The 20873-nt window shown below is 36.1% G+C and overlaps 1 protein-coding gene across 14 annotated transcripts in view; it reads right to left on the bottom strand.

The window, feature by feature from the left end:
• TDRD3 (tudor domain containing 3) overlaps positions 1 to 20873 on the bottom strand; it is a 178929-nt gene that overhangs the window by 102671 nt on the left and 55385 nt on the right. For all 14 annotated transcript variants that reach the window (XM_063792184.1, XM_063792182.1, XM_009427025.5 and 11 more), the window contains 2 exons: positions 10322 to 10482; positions 3491 to 3632 (listed from right to left, as the gene is read on the bottom strand). In XM_063792184.1, the coding sequence (XP_063648254.1) occupies positions 3491 to 3632; positions 10322 to 10395 (216 nt within the window). In that variant the 5' untranslated portion in view covers positions 10396 to 10482. The remainder of the gene's footprint in view (positions 1 to 3490; positions 3633 to 10321; positions 10483 to 20873) is intronic.

Below are 20873 nucleotides of genomic sequence, written 5' to 3'. Positions count from 1 at the left end.
GGTGGCTCACACCTATAATCCCAGCACTTTTAGAGGCTGAGACCGGCAGATCACCTGAAGTCAGGAGTTGGAGACCAGCCTGGCCAACATAGTGAAACCCCGTCTCTACTAAAAATACAAAAATTATCTGGGCATGGTGGTGCACACCTGTAATCCCAGCTACTCGGGAGGCTTAGACAGGAGATCGCTTGAACCTGGGAGGCAGAGGTTGCAGTAAGCCGAAATCGCGCCATTGTACTCCAGCCTGGGCAACACTCCATATCAAAAAAAAACAAAAAACCCAACTATAATGATATTCTATTTTACCCATGTTAGAATGGCTACTATCAAAAAGACACAAAATACCAACCATTGGTGAGGATGTAAAAAACTGGAACCCCTGTAATATCCTGGTGGAAACGAGTGTAAAGTAAATATAAAACAGTATGGCAATTCTTCAAAAAATTAAAAATACAATTATATGGTCCAGCAATCCCACTTCTAGATCACACAAAAGAATTGAAAGCTGGGTCTCAAAGAGGTATTTGTGTACCCATGTTCATAACAGCATTATTCATAAGACTTAAAAAGTGAAAACAACCCTAATGTCCATTGATGGATAAATGAACAAAAGATGGTATAGATATAGAGTACTATCCAACCTTAAAAAGGAAGGAAATTCTGACACATGCTGCAACATAGATGAACACTGAAAATTCTATGCTAAGTGAAATAAGTCAGGCACAAAAAAGATATATACTGTATGATTCCACACATGAGTTACTTCGTCAAATTCAGAGACAGAAAGTAGAATGGTGGTTGCCCAAGACTGAGAGGAGGAAGGAATGCAGAGTTACTGTTTAATGGGTACAGAGTTTAAGTTTGGGAAGATGAAAAAGTTAGGGAAGTGGATGGTGGTACCAGCTGTGCAACAATGCCAATGTTCTTAATGCCACTGAAATTTACACTTAAAAAATGGTTAAAATGTTAAATTTTATGTTATGTATACTTTGCCACAATAAAAACATTGTTTTAATCTACAGTTTGGGGGCACTAAAACTTATAGAACTACAGTATTTTGTAAATTACATCTGGTACCAACTTGCTACAGTTACAATGCCTGCATATAGTTTACTGAATGCTTAGTGCTTCTTCACTTCCAACATTAGCTTTATGGTTTATAATTTCTATGTATATCACTGCCAGCTGCTCAAGTAACTGCACTTTCCCTGTTTCCTACATTGCTGTGGCTACCAAATCAAAAACTATAAAACCAAAAAGAACTATAATCATATTAAAATGTTTTAAAATTATTTTAAATGTAAATTTTTATCACTCCCTAACAAGAAATACTAATGTGGCTTGCAGGAAGTCAAGTGCAGAGACATATAATTAAACATTTCAAGGGCAACTATTAAACTACTACTAAACTCCGTGTGTGTGTGTGTGTGTGTGTGTGTGTGTGTGTGTTGGTGAGAAGGTTACTAGGAATGTTTACAGCTGTTAGCAAAGTGGTCCTGGCTATGGGACTGGGTTGTGGGAAAATTATATAAGGTATTAGACTTGAGAACTTTTTACCACACTTTAAAAAATCTCTACAGATTAAAAAAATACAATTATATCAACATATGAAAAGATCACATGAAATGGGTAAAGTTTCTCTAGGAAATTCAAAGTTCACAAACTTGGCTGTTTATGTAGAACTATTAAGCTACTTCTGAATTACTTTTTTGGGACATTTTCAATTAAACAATGCAGTTGTGGAACATTACTTTATATTGCATAGTACAGCAACCCAAATCACAGCACATTAGTATCATAAGAAATTAGTACTAAGGAATAAAAATGTGCCTAAGGTCCTTATCTATTTACCTCCCAAACACAGAAACTTCGCAACTAAGAAAATAGGAGAGAGTAGTGTATCACAAAATACCAAAAGCTTGAAATATTGCTTAGGCCTTTGGCTGACTTTACAAAACAGGCAAGATTTGAGGGTGTCACAAGAATACATTTCAGCTCGAGGAGTAATCAGTTTTGCTATTCATTTGTTCCACAAATATTTTTTATGTGCTTTGTAATTCATTTATACCACAAGTATTTTTTATAACGTCTATTACATGTAAAGTTCAGCGCTACTGCTTTGGAGATTGCGAAAAGGCTACTCTGGTATAACAGAAAAAAATGGTCTTGGATTGTGCTCAGATCCATCATCTGTCTAATCATAAAGTAAGTTATTTAACAGCCCTTATAAAGACTACTAGGAGGATAACTTGAGATACAGATGCAAGATCCCAGCACAGTATCTACACATTGTTCAACAGATACGTGCAGAACTTAAGAAAGATGACACAAACAAAAATTCTGGCCTCAGAAGCATACTATCTGTCACAGGAGATGAGAAATGAACACAATTTTAGTGCTAGGTAAAAAGCAATACACAAAAAGAATAAAATGTTTAAAGAATTCAATAAGGAAACAAGTACTTCACCTTGAGAAGAAGCAATCATTTGATCTGGGTCTAAAAGCACAGGGATGATTTGGCTATGCAGGGATCAGGAGAGAAAAAACAAGATGAATAATGTAAAAATGGAAAAACATTTAATTAAAAATGTATAACTGAGGAAATCATAGAGCATCAAAGAAAGACGAAGCAACTCCATTTGGCTACAACAAGATCTACGTGGAAGAATTTAGAAAGTTGAAAATTAAACGTAAACTGGAACCAGGGCTAGAATATAAATGGCATTCAATCTCAAATTAAGGCATTTGAAATAAAAGCATCTCAACTATGCTGAAGGAAGAAAACCTGGTGAAAGTACATAAAATAAATTAGAAGATGGAGAAAGGATATGTGGATAGACAGTCAGAAGGCTAATACAGCAGTCCAGGCAAGAGATACTAAAGACTTAACTACAGTAATAATAAGAACTTGAGAGCAAGGAAGTGATACGAGATTTGACTGCAATGGATTAACAGAAATGGTTGTTGGAAGCAAAGTAGAGGAACAATTACAAGATAACCTACATGACTGGAAAGATGAAGATATTGTTAATATAAATGGGGAAAAATATCAGCTAATGAGACTAGGAAGTCAAGTGCAACAAGAACTCCTCCATTATAGTGAAATTCTAACTTACTTTTACTTGCACGTATGTGTGTCTGTAGATAAGACAGGTATACATATATTCACATAGATGCACTTTTGTTTTTTGCAGAAAGAATTATACACAAATAAATTGTACATAGCTTATAACTGGTATCTTGACAGTTTTGAAACTTGTCAGGAAAGAATGTTTAAACATAAGTAATAAAATGTAACAAATACTGAAAAAGTATATCTACTTTAGAGAAACAATACACTTAGACAAAGATAGTTTCTCTAAAGATAATCATATTCCATTCTATTCAACTCTGACACAAAGAACTAATTTTACTCATTATTGAAAAAGCTCTTTAATGCAATAAAAAAGAGTGTAATGTTTCAAAAGTTCAAGCCATAGTTTACACTTACTCTCTGTAACTCCCATTTCTCAATAAGGTGTTCCACTTCACCACCAAGAACTGTGGTGTTAGAGTCATTCAAGAGCAGGAATCCATTTTTTATGTCAACAATGCCTGAGAGCTTAACTTTAGTTCCAGGTGGTGTGTTCAGGCTAAAGCAAAGAGAAAAGTGTTAAAAACATATTGAAGCTGAGAACACATGGACACAGGGTGGGAAACAACACACACTGAGGCCTGTCAGGCAGTGGGGTAGTGGGAGGGAGAGCATTAGGAAAAACAGCTAATGCATGCTGGGCTTAATAGCTAGGTGATGGGTTGATAGGTGCAGAAAACCACCATGGCACATATCACCTATGTAACAAATCTGCACATCCTACACATGTACCCTGAAACTTAAAAAAAAAAACAAAAAAACACACACACATTTGAAGCTCTTTCCCAAAACTGGAATTCAGTCTTATATTATGACCTAATCAGGTTCTTCAAAATGCACTAACACCAAAACTAATTTTTCAGGAGGCTGACTATATCATATGAATAGACCACCAGAGAGGAAGTGAGAAGACCAGGAACAAGATTTTTTTTTTTTTTTAAAAAGACAGAGCCTCCGTCACCCAAGCTCCTCAAGTGCAGTGGGCAGTGGCACAATTTTGACTCACTGAAACCTCTGTCTCCCAAGTTCAAGTGATTCTCCTGTCTCAGCCTTTCGAGTAGCTGGGATTACAGGCATGCGCCACCACGACCAGCTAATTTTTGTATTTTTAGGAGAGACAGGGTTTCACTGTGTTGGCCAGGGTGGTCTCCAACTCATGACCTCAGGTGATCCACCTGCCTCAGCCTCCTAAAGTGCTAGCATTATATGCGTGAGCCACTGTACCTGGCCAAGATTGTCATTTTCTATCTCAATGACAAAGAAATGAGGTTTAGTCTTCACTTGCAAAAGAAAAAAAAAGGTGGACAATAACCACATGTCACTAAGCTGTGATAAAGACATGATAAATAGAATAAAAATATAAAATACTTTTTCAACTATGCTATGCTATATAAGATTTGACATTTTTTCCCTCTGAGCTTTAGCTGTGCACAGAAAAAATACTGTTTTTTTGTTACAAAGTTGAATTTCAATACCGAAGATATCTGACCAGTAATAAACCTAAAAATTTAACATCTATATGAGCCATAGTGATTTATACAAAATAATGCTCTTTTTTTGTTCACCATCAAGTCAAAGATCAAATGAAAGTTATTTATGCACTAACTTTAAAAGGATTTTTACATGCTAATTTTTAAGCTATTTATATACTAACTTTAAAAGAACATTTCTATAGTAGGCTAACTATCAGATTTGGGGCAAACATTACACCATGACTCTTCTTATAGAAAACCAGAGACAAAATGTTTACCCTCTTAACCCTCTGGCAAAGGAAAACAAGGAAAGAAATCCATGCTGTCACTTAGGTCTGTTCTAAAATAAAAGCAGACACACCAAGCCCCACCCCATCTCTTCTCACATACAGCAAGAAGTACTGCAAATAGTACTTCTAAGTTAAATACTTAGGATAAATTAGAAAATTATCCTGAAATGGCTTTGCATTGTTCACATCTTAAAACCTCACAAAATTCACCACATGCTAATATATGCAAGAGCAAATCAGTAAGAATGCTAATATCACTGGCCTTTTTTGGAGATAATTAATAAAATAATTATTAACAAGAAGAAATAGAGGATGTCTGATTTTAAAGCTTCAAAGAGCCCATACAAAGATAGATTATATATTAAAAATTATTCTGTACATTTTGCATATATACAATTTTTATACATCAATGCTATCTCAATAAAGCAATTAAAAAATTATTTTGAGGGCCCCAAGCTTAATAATTTTTAGTGATCAATCACAACTGACAAAACAAATGGTCATGAACAGCCTTACCTAACCTAACCCTTAAGTAGAGAGCTGTGGTGGTAAATGTAGTAACCATCTATTACCGTTCAAGATCAGCAACAGCTGAATACAATTACAATAGTGAAGAAGCGTTCCCAATTCCAGACAATCAGCAAATTCAGATTTTCATAACTCTTACAGTCAATGTACAAGGATAAATAAAAATAAGCACCAAGGACACCAGGCTACTGTACTCTTTACCTCCAAAGAAATTGCTAATGAATTAGATCATTTACCTAAGACCTATGTAGTCAAGTTATTTGAAGCTGGACCTACAATTTCACTGAAACAATTGATAGTCTGACCAGATTAAATTCAAGTTCTATTCCCACAAAAGGAATTAGGGGCTAAATTTTTATTTTTGTGTTGTCATAATTATACATATTTTGGGGGTACGTGTGATATTTTGACACATATATACAATGTGTAATGATCAAATCAGGGTAAAAATGAGATATCTATTACCTCAAACATTTATCTTTTCTTTGCGAGAACATTACGAATCTACTCTTCTAATTATTTTGGAATATTCAATAAATTACTGTTAACTATAGTCACCCTATTATGCCACTGAACACTAAATCTTATTCCTTCTATCTAACTGTACTTTTGTACCCATTAACCAACCCCTCCTTATCATTCACTCCCCACTATCCTTCCTGGCTGCCATTTTACTATCTCCAGGAGATCAATTTTTTTTAGTTCCCACATGAATGAGAACATGCAATATTTGTCTTTCTGTGCCTGGTTTATTTCACTTAATACAATGCTCTCCAGTTCTATCCCTGTTGTTGCAAATGACAAGATTTCATTCTTTTTTATGGCGGAATAATATTCCATTGTGTGTGTGTGTGTGTGTGTGTGTGTGTATACACACACATATACATACATACATATCACGTTTTCTTTATCCATTCAACCAATGATGCACACTTAGGTTGATTCCATATCGTGGGTATTGTGAATAGCGCTACAATAAAAATGGGAGTGCAGATGCTTCCTCAATATGCTGACTTCCTTTCTTTTGAATATATATCCAGCAGTCAGACTGCTGTGTCATATGGTATTTCTATTTTTAGTTTCCTTAGGAACCGCCATACCGTTTTCCATGGTGGTTGCACTAATTTACATTCCGATCAGTGGTGTTTGAGCATTCCCCTTTCTCTGCATCCTCAACAGCATTTGCTATTGTCTTAGTCTATTTGTGTTGCTATAAAGGAATACCTGAGGCTGGGTAATTTATAAAGAAAGGTTTATTTGGCTCATAGTTCTGCAGACTGTACAAGCAGCATGGCATCAGCATCCAATTCTGGTGAGAGTTTCAGGTTGCTTCCACTCATGGCAGAAGGCAAAGGGGTATATGCAGATCACATGAAAAGAGCAGCAAAAGAGAAAAGAGGGAGGTGCCAGGCTCTTTTTAACAACCAGCGCCCGCAGGAAGTAATAAAGAACTCACTCACTGCAAGGATGGCACCAAGCCATTAATGAGGGCTCTGCCCCTCCATGACCTAAATACTTCCCACTAGGCCCCACCTCCAACACTGGGGATCAAATTCCAATATAGGGTTTAGAGGGTCAAATATCCAAACTATAGCAGTTATCTTCTGTCTTTTTGATAATAGGCATTCTAACTGTGTGAGATGATCTCTCATTGTAGTTTTAGTGATGCTGAGCATTTTTTCATATGCCTGTTGGCCATGTGTATGTCTTCTTTTGCGAAATGTCTATTCAGGTCTTTTATCAATTTTTAATTGGATTTTTTGTTTGTTTTTTTGTTTTTTGCTATTGAGTTATTTGAGCTCCTTATATATTCTGGATATTAATCCCTTGTCAAATGGATAGTTTGCAAATATTTTCTCCCATTCTGTAGTTAGTCTCCTCACTTTGTTCATTGTTTCCCCTGCTGTGCAGAAGCTTTTTAGTTTGATTTAATCCCAATTTTCTATTTTTACTTATGTTGCCTATGTTTTTGAGGTCTTATCCAAAAAATTTTTGCCCAGACGAATGTCTTGAAGCATTTCCCCAATGTTTTCTTCTAGTAATTTCATAGTTTTAGATCTTTTTTTTTTTTTTTTTTGAGCCAGAATTTTGCTCTTGTCACACCGACTGGAGCGCAATGGTGTGTTCTCAGCTCACTGCAAACTCTGCCTCCTGGGTTCAAGCAATTCTCCTGCTTCGGCCTCCCAAGTATCTGAGATTACAGGTGTGTGCCACCATGTTTCACCATGTTGGCCCAGCTAGTCTTGAACTCTTGATCTCAGGTGATCTGCCCGTCTTGACTTCCCAAAGTGCTGGCATTACAGGCATGAGTCACCATGCCCAGCCACATTTAGGTTGATTTTTGTATATGGTGAGAGATGGGAATTTCATTCTTCTACATATGCTAGTTTTCCTAGCAGCATTTATTAAAGAGACTATCCTTTTGCCAATGTATGTTCTTGATGCCTTTGTTGAAAGTGAGTTGGCTGTAAGTATGTGGATTTATTTCTGGGTTCTCTATTCTGTTCCATTGGTCTATGTGTCTGTTTTTATGCCAGTACCATGCTGTTTTGGTTACTATAGATTTGTAGTGTAGTTTGAAATCAAGTAACGTGATACCTCCAGCTTTGTTCTTTTTACTCAGGGACTAAAATTTTAATACAATTTTTACTATCACCTTCAGAACCATAATTAATTCTTATTCAGAAAGTATATTTTGGTTAATATTTTCATTGGCACCCAAAGGTTCCTTTAATCTCACTTCATTGTAATAATAATCATAATAAAAAAACCTAGCAAGGGGCAGGGCAGGAGGTAGGACAGAAAAGTAGAAACAAGCACCGCAGAGAAATGCAAAGCCCATGTAAGGTAACACATCCGTATTAGCACCTGGTTTATCCCATCTAGAGAGTTGTTTCACCTTCCTTCTAAGATAACTATAAACTTATTTTGTATAATGTCTTCCAAATTGTTTACCTGTAAGAACTATTTTGTCAGCTGCCATTTTTACAGCACCAAAAGTAGGCATGCTGCTTCAATGATGAGTGAAGAGCATACGACGATAATTTTTTCAGTTTTCAAGCTGCAATAAATTCAACAAGGGATGACAGTAGACAGCACTGGGCAGATTGGGCAGTGACACTCAGGGCTGACCTTGTGTTTTTATTCCTCAGAGAAATATACAGCCATAAAATCAGAGAATGAGCCATTACATGGCAAGTCTTTCTTCTGAGTCATCTGTGAGCTCCCTTGCAAGGGGTGTGACTGAATTCGTCATAGGAATTTGAAAAGCTGTTTCTACACAAAAGTACGAATCCTACTCTTCAAAAAGAAGACAATATAATCACAATGTCAACAAATCTCCCTTTGTATACAGAAATCAACATTTTCAACAAACATATCTTCTGAGGAGGAGGCCTCATTTACCAGAGGCAGACACCAGATGAAAGAAGAAAAAAGAAGGGAAATCACTGAAAAGGTCATACAAGGCCTCAACCTACCACATTTCCTCTTGCATACCCACTGTTCTAAATCACCTAAGCTCCACCAAATGTAACTTCTCACTCTTTCTGTTGTCAGAACACTGTGTCTCTGCATGTGCTATTCCCTCCCTGCACCTTAAAATACCTACTCATATTTTAACCCCACTCCTGGTTACCCCAGGCAGAAGTAATTTTCGAGACTCTTAGTCCTTTCAGTTTATATATGTCTTACAATATTTGTATGCCTACGTGCCTACTTAATTAGCATATGAGCTACTAAGAGGCTGAAATCTAAACCTCATTTACCTTTGTACCTCCAGCACTGGATTAAAGGGCTGGAACACCTGATAAATGCCTGCTCAAGAGAAAAGTATGGTATACAAGTTTATATTAAGTGAAAAAGCTTAGAGGAGCCCGAGCTGCAAACGTGAGTGTATAAAATGACAAAGAAGACCAAAAAAGGCAGGTGGGAGGAGGGCTGCAAATGTCTAGTGAAACTTTCCACCTCAGAAAACAGAGCTCAGAATGGCCAAATGGAAATATCAAGAATAGAGGGGACAATTTCCCTTCCTTCTCATTGTTTTCGTCCATTCCACTGGGCATGGCTCTAAAAGTTTCTTATTAAAATAACCAAACAAAGGGTTTGGAAAATCATTCTCAATGATTTCCTAGGAAATGACTAAAGTCAATCACAAACCTCCCTGACTTCAATCATTTCCTAGGAAAATTTATTAGCCTATAAAACTCTGCAAGAACATTAAACAGTGTGATGAACACACTATTATACACACAGCTACTGAACTGTCAAGGATGAAACCGTATTTTTAAAAATTCTGTTTGTTCTAACAATTGAGTGACCTAAAGTATCTGACAAAACTGAAAAGATTACTTTCATTTTATAATTAACATTCAATCAAGAAGTAACTATATACTTAACTATTTTTTAATTTATTTTTATTTTATATATATATATTTTTGAGACACAGTCCCACTGTCACCCAGGCTGAAGTGCAATGGCATGATCTCAGCTCACTGCAACCTCCGCCTACCAGGTTCAAGCTATTCTCCCACCTCAGCCTCCCAAGTAGCTGGGATTACCGGCACCCGCCATCGTGCCTGGCTAATTCTTGTATTTTGTAGAGACAGGGTTTCACCACATTGGTCAGGCTGGTCTTGAACTCCTGACCTCGGGTGATCCGTCCTCCTTGGCCTCCCAAAGTGCTGGGATTACAGGCTTGAGCCACCACGCCTGGCCATATATTCTTAACTATTTTTATACAGGTGAAGCAGAAATGCAGAAAAGCTCTATAATTTCATCTGAAAAACTGTAACACACAATTAAGGGTCCATTCCTACTTTTCAAAATTCTTAAGTTATTCCAATTGAATAGCACCTTCAACATTCTGTAACAAATACACAAAATAAAGTGCCAATCACCTTATTTTTGACATATAACTAAATTCTACTGCTGTGCAACTTATATGACCATCAGTCATCTGTAATCGCAGCATCCTTGGTGCAGCCTGAGATTCTTCATTATCCTTTGGTGCAGCAACATTGCGAATTTTTTGAATTTGCAAAACACATGGACCTTCGAGCTGTCAAAACAGAAAAGAATAAAAATCACTTTCTAGTCATGAAACTCTATTCAGAGCTGTGTTTTCATTTATAGTGTTTCTCTTTTCCTTAATAGTCATGCTTTATGATTTATAATAACTTCAATTAAGATTGAAACTGAAATTATATATTATCAAGTTTTTTCTTTGTTTTGGTATTAAAAGAGAAAACTTCAAAAAGGTCTCCTGAAGAACAATTTTGTTTTAATAATTCTGAATTCATTTTCAGAAGGTAATGAGAAAAGAAAACCCTAGGAAAACAGTTATATTTCTGGATGAAAGGTATATTTATTGCTGTTGTTAGTCTTATGCACTCTAAATCATACCCATAAATCCCACTTCTCCCTCCTTTTACATTAAGGGACACCTTGAAAATAAAGAACTTTGCAGTTTTTTTAAGGGAATCAAATTTATGGCAGCAGTCCAAAAGAATGCTTTCTGGACCGGGTGTGGTAGCTCACACCTGTAATCCCAGCACTTTGGGAGGCTGAGGCAGGTGGATTACCTGAGGTCAGGAGCTTGTGACCAGCCGGGCCAACATGGTGAATCCCCGTCTCTACTAAAAATACAAAAATTAGCTGGGTATGGTGGCATGCACCTGTAATCCCAGCTACTTGGGAGGCTGAGGCAGAAGAATCACTTGAATCCAGGAAATGGAAGTTGCAGTGAGCCGAGATCAAGCCATTGCACTGCAGCCTGGATGACAGAGCGAGACTCCGTCTCAACATAACAACAACAAAAGAGTGTTTTCTGTTCAGAGACATCAAGTTTAAAGTGCTCCCTCTCCTGGTATACATGAAGCATACAATACCACCAAAACTAAAAAGTTGAAGAAGTATGAGTTGTAATTGACATATTTTCACATTTTCCTTTTTAAAATAAAAGCTTTAATTTAACTTCGATATTAAATCTAATGCTGTATTATATGTGTTGGCCAAATTTCAATCAAAGATAAAAATAAAACAAATATCCTTAGAGCAAAGTTGAGAAATAACAGTAAAATCTGCTTACGTGTCTGAAAAATAAATTTAACTAAAGTGGCAACTTCTACATCTTTAAGAAGTATCATACCTTAGGGGAAAAAGGCTGTTTTAAAAATAGGCTTTTAAGTAAAATCTTTCTGTGCATATTAATTTATATTTTCAGCAAAGAGAAATGTGAAATGATAGACAAATATTTACACTACATTTCCTAAGCAAGCATGTTCCTAAGTTGAAAAATTTCTACTTCATATTTATCAGTATTTTGCCTAAAAAAGGAGTAATTTTGTTATTATAAATTTAGGCCTAGAGAACATAATTGGAAAAGATAATCTAAAATTTCATCTAATTTTCACTTACGAAAAAAAATTCCAAGTTGAAGCAAGTCCGAAACTGTTAACAAGTATAGATAAGCTGCTAATTCAGGATGAACTTTTTATTTGGCTTTTGTTAATGCCATTAAAATAAGGACATTTAAATTAAATCACAGGCATGTTATGGTTATTATAGCTCATAATTCTGTTTATTTTGGTATCCCATATTTTTAGCCTAGGCATTGACAAATATCTAGCCTATGCTGTCCAATACAATCCTCCAGCCACATGTAGCTATTTAAATTTTCACTTAAAATTAAGTGAAATTAAAAATTGTTCAATCGTACTAGCCATATTTCAAGTGTTCTATATAGGGAGAGCACAGAGTTAGACCACTTTCATCATTGCAAAAAAACCATCACACAGTTAGTGATGATCTAGGCCTACATGTTCCAAAATGAGACTCATGCATCCTAGGCACCGCACTTCCATTCAAATGTAGGAGGGAAACATTTGTTTTTATTTAATGTTTAGTAGTCAAAAAAATCCAGCTTTACCAATATCCGATATCTGGAGCAACCATGGCACCCTTATTCAATCCATACAACACAGGTCACTAGGCATCTTCATGGAATTTTGGGAGTTCTACGTCCCCTGGGTGTTGGCATGACACCTTCTCTTGTTTGCTTTCAATGTGTTGTGACAAACTGCCTTTTCTTTGTACAGTTAAATGGACATATGTATTACATTACCTAGTTTTACTTACTATTGCTCACAAAGTGGACATGTCACTTTAAAAGATTCTGTCAAAGGAACACAAATTGAAGACAATGCCATCGATGCAAACACAGGGCAGGAATAGGACTATTTTGGTGATCTCCTACATCTGGTTGACTATGAGAACAAAGATCTGGGGAATGAAGGATAAGGAGGAACACCTGCCCCCAAATGCCGATTTCCAAGCAAGCAGCAAGTTTACTTATTTAATTAATCCAACTCCTGGCCTCTCCACCTCTTTTAGTGGGTTAAATAGTGGCTCCACCAAAAGACAAGTCCACCTAGAACCTATAAATATGACCTCGTTTGGGAACAAGGCTCTTTTCAGATGTAATTAAGGTAAGGATCTAAAGATGAGAACACTGTGAATTACAGTGGGCCCTAAAGCCAATGACGAGTGTCCTTAGAAGAGAAGGGGAAACAAACACAGACAGACAGAGTATAAAGACCATTTGAAAATGAAGGCAGAAATTAAAGTTATGCATCTACAAGCCAAAAAAGGCCAAGGACTGCTACAGCTACCAAAAGCTAGGTGAGAAGCATGAAACTGATACTCCCTCAGAGCCTCCAAAAGGAACCAACCCTGCTGACACTTTAATTTTAAACTTCTGGCCTACAAAACTGTGAGAAAATAAATTTCCATTGTTTTATAGCCACCAAGTTTGTGGTAATTTGTTACAGCAGCCTCAGATAACTACTATACCCACTTATGGAATGAGTTAGCTGATTGTGAAGAAAATACTGTATATTGGCCTCAGCCTTACTCATCTTCCTCCTGAGATCTAGCCTAGCTAGGGAACATGAGGGAGGGGGCACTTATTCAGCCTCCTCACCGGATTGGCACTTCTACGAGTGAGTGTACAAGCCTACATGTTCTGTGGTTCAGTTAATGCGTCCATTTGGCTGTCCCACTAAGCCACATCTTCAAAATACATTTTAATCAGTAATAAAGTTATTTTGGCCCACATATGCCACTCTTGTACTTGTTAACTGGTTCAAAAGCAAAGTAGAAAGGAGGTATTATTTATTAGATCCTCCTGAGAAACCCACAGATTTTACAGAATCTCTGGTCACTTCTTAATTTGAATCATCAAGCCTTAAGTTAGTAATTCCACAATTCAGAAATATTCTATGAGTAAACCAGTAAATATAACGATTTTTTTCATTATTCTGCTTACAATATTCAGTTTCTTATACTCTGTAGTTAAAACATAGGGAAGTAATGGACCTAGATAAAATATACATAATAAAATTTTTTAAATGTTATGGTTCTAAGATCCTAAATCCTGAATCTAAAATCATCTTAAGGCTGGGTGCGGTGACTCACACCTGTAATCTCAGCACTTTGGAGGATGGAGGTAGGTGGCTCGCTTGAACCCAGGAGTTTGAGACCAGCCTGGGCAACATAGGGAGACCCCATCTCTACAAAAAATACAAAAATTAGCCAAGCGTGGTGGTGTGTGCTTGTAGCCGCAGCTACTTGGGAGGCTGAGATGGCAGGATCTCTTGAGCCTGGGAGGTGGAGGCTACAGTGAACCACGATTGCGCCACTACACTCTGGCCCAGGTGACACACACACACACAAAAAGGTGTCTCAAAAAAAAATCATCTAAAACATCCACAAAAATAGACAAGAATTAATTTCTAAAACTTTCTTCAACTACTGTTAAGAGCAACTCCAAAGTAAAAAAAATACCAATTTCAAATGAAAATAATAAAAAGGATTAATCTTGATCACCCAAGTCTTCTTTAATGTCTGATTTTCTCTTTTGTATTAGTAATAAGAAACAATCAAAAGAAATTACTCTAAAAAATTTTAGTGGCTTAGAAAGATGTATCATTGCACCTCCAGGTAAGCATGTCTAACTCTAATAAACAATATTAAGTATCTGCTAGAAATATTCTCTCAGGCCATTAATCCAGGCATCATTCCTTCTTCTCCTGAGGTAGACGAATACCTCTGTCATCTAAACTCCTAACTAGTCATACCAACTGATATGAAATATCAGATTTAAATGGTTGTGTTAATTTATTAATTTATTGATCATACTAAATAACATTCTTGTGTATCAATCAGACTCCAAAGTTTGGATGACAGGGGACTAATTCTCTACAGTATAATCACATCTGGATAAACATTGAAAACAATTTTTTTTCTTAACTCTAGAAACCATTTAAGACATTTAACCTGAAAATACATGCCAGCCATTTATTTTTGTAATTTTTTTTTTTTTTTTGAGACGTAGTCTCACTCTGTCACCCAGGCTGGAGTGCAATGGCTTGATCTCGGCTCACTGCAACCTCCGCCTCCCAGGTTCAAGTGATTCTCCTTCCTCAGCCTCCCTAGTAGCTGGGATTACAGGTGTGAGCAACCACACCCAGCTAATTTTTCTATCTTTTTTAGTAGAGATGGGTTTCACCATGTTGGCCAGGCTGGTCTCAAACTCTGGACCTCAGGTGATCCACCCACCTTGGCCTTCTAAAGTGCTGGGATTACAGGCGTGGGCAACCATACCTGGCCTGTTTTTGTAATCTTATTAATTCTCTTGAGAAAGAAATTTCTCAATCTGTATACCTAACAACATAAGCATCACACTCTCCATCAACCCTAGAAACAAACCATACACCCAAAAGGAATATATGAGTGTGATTCAGTTCCAATCGATGTTCCACCATTATTGCAAAGTAGATTAAAATTAAGAGAAAATGAAATAGTTTCATCTTCCATAGTTCTTTTATCTACTTAAAGTCTTAATTCATTTCCTTCTCTACCCCATCACTACTTCCAAAAGCATTTCCAGTGGCTTCAGGGGAGATTTCCTAGGGATCATTTTTTCATCCATTCTTTTACTTCAAGGGAGGTTTTTGACTAAATTATTCACATCTTTACCTTAAGGCCCATTGCCCTTAACAGGGCAATGTTTCAAGAAAGCTGCCTTGGAAGAAGAAATACTAATTCTGCCTATAGCTGCTTTAAAAGCCTGAAAGATAAGCTTTAAATAGCACTTATGACGACCTCTTTTTTACCTACTTTCTCTGTCAAAACATCTCTTAGTATCATTTCAACACAATTTGACTTTAATAAATAAATATAAGCCAGGTGTGGTGGCACACGCCTGTAATCTCAGCACTTTGGGCGGCTGAGGTGGGCAGATCACCTGAGGTCAGGAGTTCGAGACTAGCCTGACCAACATGGTGAAACCCCATCTCTACTAAAAATACAAAATTAGCCGGGCGTGGTGGCAGGCGCCTGTAATCCCAGCTACTTGGGAGGCTGAGGCAGGAGAATCGCTTAAATCCGGGAAGGAGAGGTTGCAGTGAGCCGAGATCACGCCACTGCACTCCAGCCTGGGCAACAAGAGCAAGACTCCGTCTCAATCAATCAATCAACCAATCAATCAATAGAGGTGGGATAGGAAGAGAGAAAAAAATAAAGTCTGATTTGTCACATACACCCTGTACCATTCTACGTATGGTATCAGACCCAAGAAAACAAAAATAAAAAAAAAAAGAAATATACATTGTTAGAAATTTCAGAAACATTCCCAATGTCATCCATGTACGCATCTAGGGTGAACCCCAATTTGGGCTACATTTCCCTCCAAAGAAGATGTTTGCTTCTGGCAGTAACAACACTGCAACTAAGAGTTTCAGCTTTGGGCTGGTGGCCAAGGGGCAAAGTTAACCTTAGCCAGCACTTTAACTCACTGTAAGTCAAGTAGCACCCCCACTAGCTCAAGGCAGAAAGAAGCACATATCCCTTCTAAAAACAAAACAAAACAAAAAAGCATTTCTGATTCAAGTGGCCAGGATTCTCACAGAGAAAGATCAAGAAAAATGAAATCATAACAAACTATCATGAGGCTTACAAGGAAACAAGCTACGAAGATTGAGAAATATTTAAAAAAATTATTAAAAAAAAATTTTAAGCCCCTAAGGACTTGAGAATTTGTAAGTATCAAACACAGACTACAAAATAATAAGCCTAAACTAGAAAATTTATACAAAACTTTAAACCCAATAGGAACAAGTATCTTCTCAAGCATACATGTGACATTTACCAATACATATCAAGCCATAAAGACTCTACAAATTTCAAAATACAGCTATCATTCAGTCCAAATTCTCTGATCACAACGTAACTGAATTAGAAATCCGTAACCAAAACAAACCTAATATTCTGTAATCAAAATAGGGAAAGAAGTAATCATAAGGTTAATTGAAAAATATTTAGAGCTGAATAATGAAAGTACCATGTATAAAACCTTTATACCTGAATATAAAGTTATGTTTGTAAATATGTAAATACACATATATTTCCTATGTAAATATAGGAGTATAGTTAAATCAGTGCTAGAAGAAAAATTGATAGCCTTAAAGAGAACTGAAAAAAAACCAAAAAAAACTAATGAGTTGAATTAAGAAGTTGTCTTTTATATCATGAACAGCACTCCAAGCCAGCTCAAAAAGCAAAGCAGGCCAATAGAAATGCCGTATTTTTAATTTATTCTACTGAAATGGTTTAAAATGCTTTGTATTTACTGAAAGCTTAAATGGGTGGGTGTTTGTTCACATAGCTCTACAGTACCTCACCAAGGAGCATTCCAGTATCCTGCAGGGTCTTGTGATCTAGCCAAGAGCAGCCATTAACCTAGTGATTAACATGGGAGTCACTGTCTTATGGAGAATGGGATGCTTAACTTTGCCAAGAACCTCGGTTAAGCATTTGCCTTTTCTAGAATTGCACTTCCCAAGTGCTATTCCAATAAGAGCTGATATTCATTTTACGTACCAAACCTTTTGAGTTCAACTGATCAAATCTAAAGAAAAGTGTTGCTAGAGAAAATTGGGGAAAAGGTGAAAAAGAAAAACTGGTACTAATTCAGTAGAAAAACAATTACTCTAATTTATATATGTATTGATTGGTAACCAGATTTATCTAAGTAGAACTGAATTGGCTAGGAAAAGAAAAACTACATGTTATTCGTTTTCCTAAGCTGTCTTTTTGAGGCTTAGTCAGTCATTGGGAAAATGTTTAGGATTGTTTCTTGCTATTAGTCCCCATTTTATGTATGTTACCCTTCAGTAAGTTCTTCCCATTTTAGTTTTCTAGTATTGAAAGGCTTATTATATACATTATTCATGCGTATTGTCATATTTAGCTTTTGCTATATATTTTAACTTCATCGTTAAACTTTTGTATTGCATAGTTTCTTTGGTATATCTTAAAACCTATTTTTGAAAAAATAAAACTAATGAGTTGAACTAAGAAGTTGAGGAAAAAAAGCAGTGAGTTCAAATCAGGTAGAAGAAAAATAAATGAATCAAACTAAAAATACAATAACATTAACAAAGTCTATTGTAACAAAGACTAATGAAATTGATAACCGACAAGAGTAATCAAGAAGCAAAGAGTAAAGGCACAAACCAACAATTTAAGAACTGATAACAGTAATAAGAGACATATACATTTAGTAATTTAAAAAAAAAAAAGAACTAAGAACAGCGATCAAAATGTCCATAAACTATTAGGTTGGTGCAAAAATAACTGTGGTTTTTGCCATTACTTTCAATGGAAAAAACCGCAATTACTTTTGCACCAAACTAATAGTAAGTGGAAGGACAAAATGTGGTATATCCATACAATGGAATATTAATCACCAATAAATAGGAAAAACTATCGACATATGCTATGTTATAGATTATCCTAAAAAATATTACACTAAATGAAAGAAGCCAGATACAACAGGCTATATATCATGTGATTCCATTCACGTGAAATACCAAGAAAAGGCAAATTTATAGAGAAAACTTAAAAGAATATACAGAATAATGTAAGAATATATTATTCTTGTTGTAAATGGTGTTTTAAAAATTATATCTGGAATAAGAAGAAGAATAGAATATATAAGAATAATAATATAAGAATAACTGGCAGGTGACAGAATTACAATCAATATGCAAATATCAGCTGCCTTTCCATGTACAAGTAACAGAGGAAATAGTAATTAAAAAATTTTTAAACACCATTTACAATAACAAAAATAGATAGGTCCAGGAATAAAGCTTACAAAAGATGCACAGCCCATATACTTCCAATAAATTATAAAACTTTATGGGAAAAATAAATGAAGAGATATACCCAGGGTTGTGCTGGAGCCAGCTCATACAAGCTCACAAAAACTTTTTATGTACATTTCTTCCTAATTCCCGGTTCAGTGATTTTATAACATAGCTTATAATCAGCCAAACAGGGAATATTTATACCATAGAAAGTGGCAAATGCTATGTGTCAGGGCTATTTTTTGCTCTTCAGAGAAGCATTTTACCAGCATTTCACTGGTAATATCATATAATATAAAGATGTCAATTGTTTTTAAGCTAATGCGCAGATTCAATGCAATTTCAATCAAAACTCCAACATGATATTTTTAAGAGTCTTAATCATTTGATTCTAAAATCTGTATGGGCAGGGGAGAGAATAGCCTAAGGAAGAATAATGTATTTTACAATCACAAGATTAGAAAATTTTGATCATTTCAAGTGCCACAAAAGATATGGCTCAATTGAATCTCATATACAATACTGAAGGTAACATAGTTGATACAAGTGCTTTGCAAGATAATTTGGCATTATCTTGTAAAGTTGAATACTGGCTTAATTCCACAATGCAGTAGAGTTCCATTCCTGTTTATATTCCTTAGGGAAACTGTTATATGTGTGCAGAGGTGTGCTGGTAAAATACTTCTGGTAGAGGGACAGGGGAAAAGCCACTGTAATCTGTAATTTGTGCCAATTTCCATGGCCAACCACAACCGTCAACTGGAGGTTATTGCATTCTAAATTGGAAAAAGATGCCGACAATGAACTTCACGAGCTGGAACAAGCTGGATCCAGCACACGGCAAGCATCTAACACTATTCCTTGTACCAGAGATCTCAATGGCTCTGGACACTTACTCTGGCACTCCTGCAGCCACTACTCCAGAAACAATCTTGCTGCAACTTCAACTATTACTGACAGGATTCTCCACAGGTCCCGCTTTTTTGTGTGTAACTGGCCCAACTCCAAGGCAGCTACACCTGACTAGCATAGCTGCAAAGGAGGCTGGGAGAAAAGTATCTGGCATTTTCTTCTTCTCTACCACCAAAACTCTTAAAATGGGAAATTCCCCCACAGGGAGATAATTCAGGTTTTAGAAATTACAAATATCCACTATACTTATCTTCCATGTATTGTTACCAGTCAAGATCTGTCAAGCTTTATTTTCTATTCTTTAGTTTCCACTACAAAGGAGCTTTTTGTGTAATAGAAAACATTAAATATAGTGTGTGTGTATGCGTGATCTGTGTGTGTATGTGTGTATGTACCGTAGAGCTATAACCTAAGATTTTAAATACGCCCGATATGGGGCATCTACCCACTATTCCTTCATTGAAAATCACATCTCTAAAAGCTAACAGTCTAGCAAGAAAAGCAACCTAATACCCTCACTAAACTGAAACAGCTGCCCCTTTATTGTACACACCTTTGACATAGCATTTGTTTCACTACATTGACACGGCTGGTTTCTCAATCTCTCATTAGGCTATGTGCTCCAATAAGACAGAGACTATCTTGATCTCTACATCCCTATCTCTTGGCACAAATACACATTCAGACACCATCTGATTAAAAAAATATATTTTCTAGTGCTTTAACTATAATTTACTTAGCACTTCCTAGATACATACCAGAAAATATAGCAGGATCTTTATATAAGTTCTTTAATTTACCTCCAGAAATATAAAGTACCCTAGGATTATTTGTATTTACTAAATAAGAAAATTAAGGACAGAGGATAAAGTACTTTACCAGTGGTCACTCAGTCAGTAAGAGGCAAATTAGAATTCCAATTCGGATCTATCTCATGCCAAAGCCTGTCTTTGTAGTGCATATTCTAAAAGTATGATAATATTTGTTACATACTAAAAACAGATGTAGGTATAAAGGGCAATGAGAATATTCATATTTAAAAATTAATTCTGCTCAAAAGAGGTCAAGAAAATTAGAAGAGAAGGGTCACACCTCAGTTGGAATCTGAAAAATAAATAGCAGTTTGTCTGACAGCTGAGGGAAGGACACTCAGGTGCTCTAGCAACAAAAAACTGTGATCTTAGGGAAGGTGCAATTCTCTTATCTCTAAAGTAAAAGGGAAGGCTATAATAGTTTATATTTTCTGTGTTGTTCTGAATATTGTATAGATAATACATATAAATTATTTAACATGGGACCTAACATAGAATAGGTACTCAACAAATGA

Source organism: Pan troglodytes, chromosome 14 (genome assembly GCF_028858775.2).
Source record: "Pan troglodytes isolate AG18354 chromosome 14, NHGRI_mPanTro3-v2.0_pri, whole genome shotgun sequence".
Taxonomy (NCBI): Eukaryota; Metazoa; Chordata; class Mammalia; order Primates; family Hominidae; genus Pan; species Pan troglodytes.
This window is presented reverse-complemented; position numbering and strand designations above follow the sequence as displayed.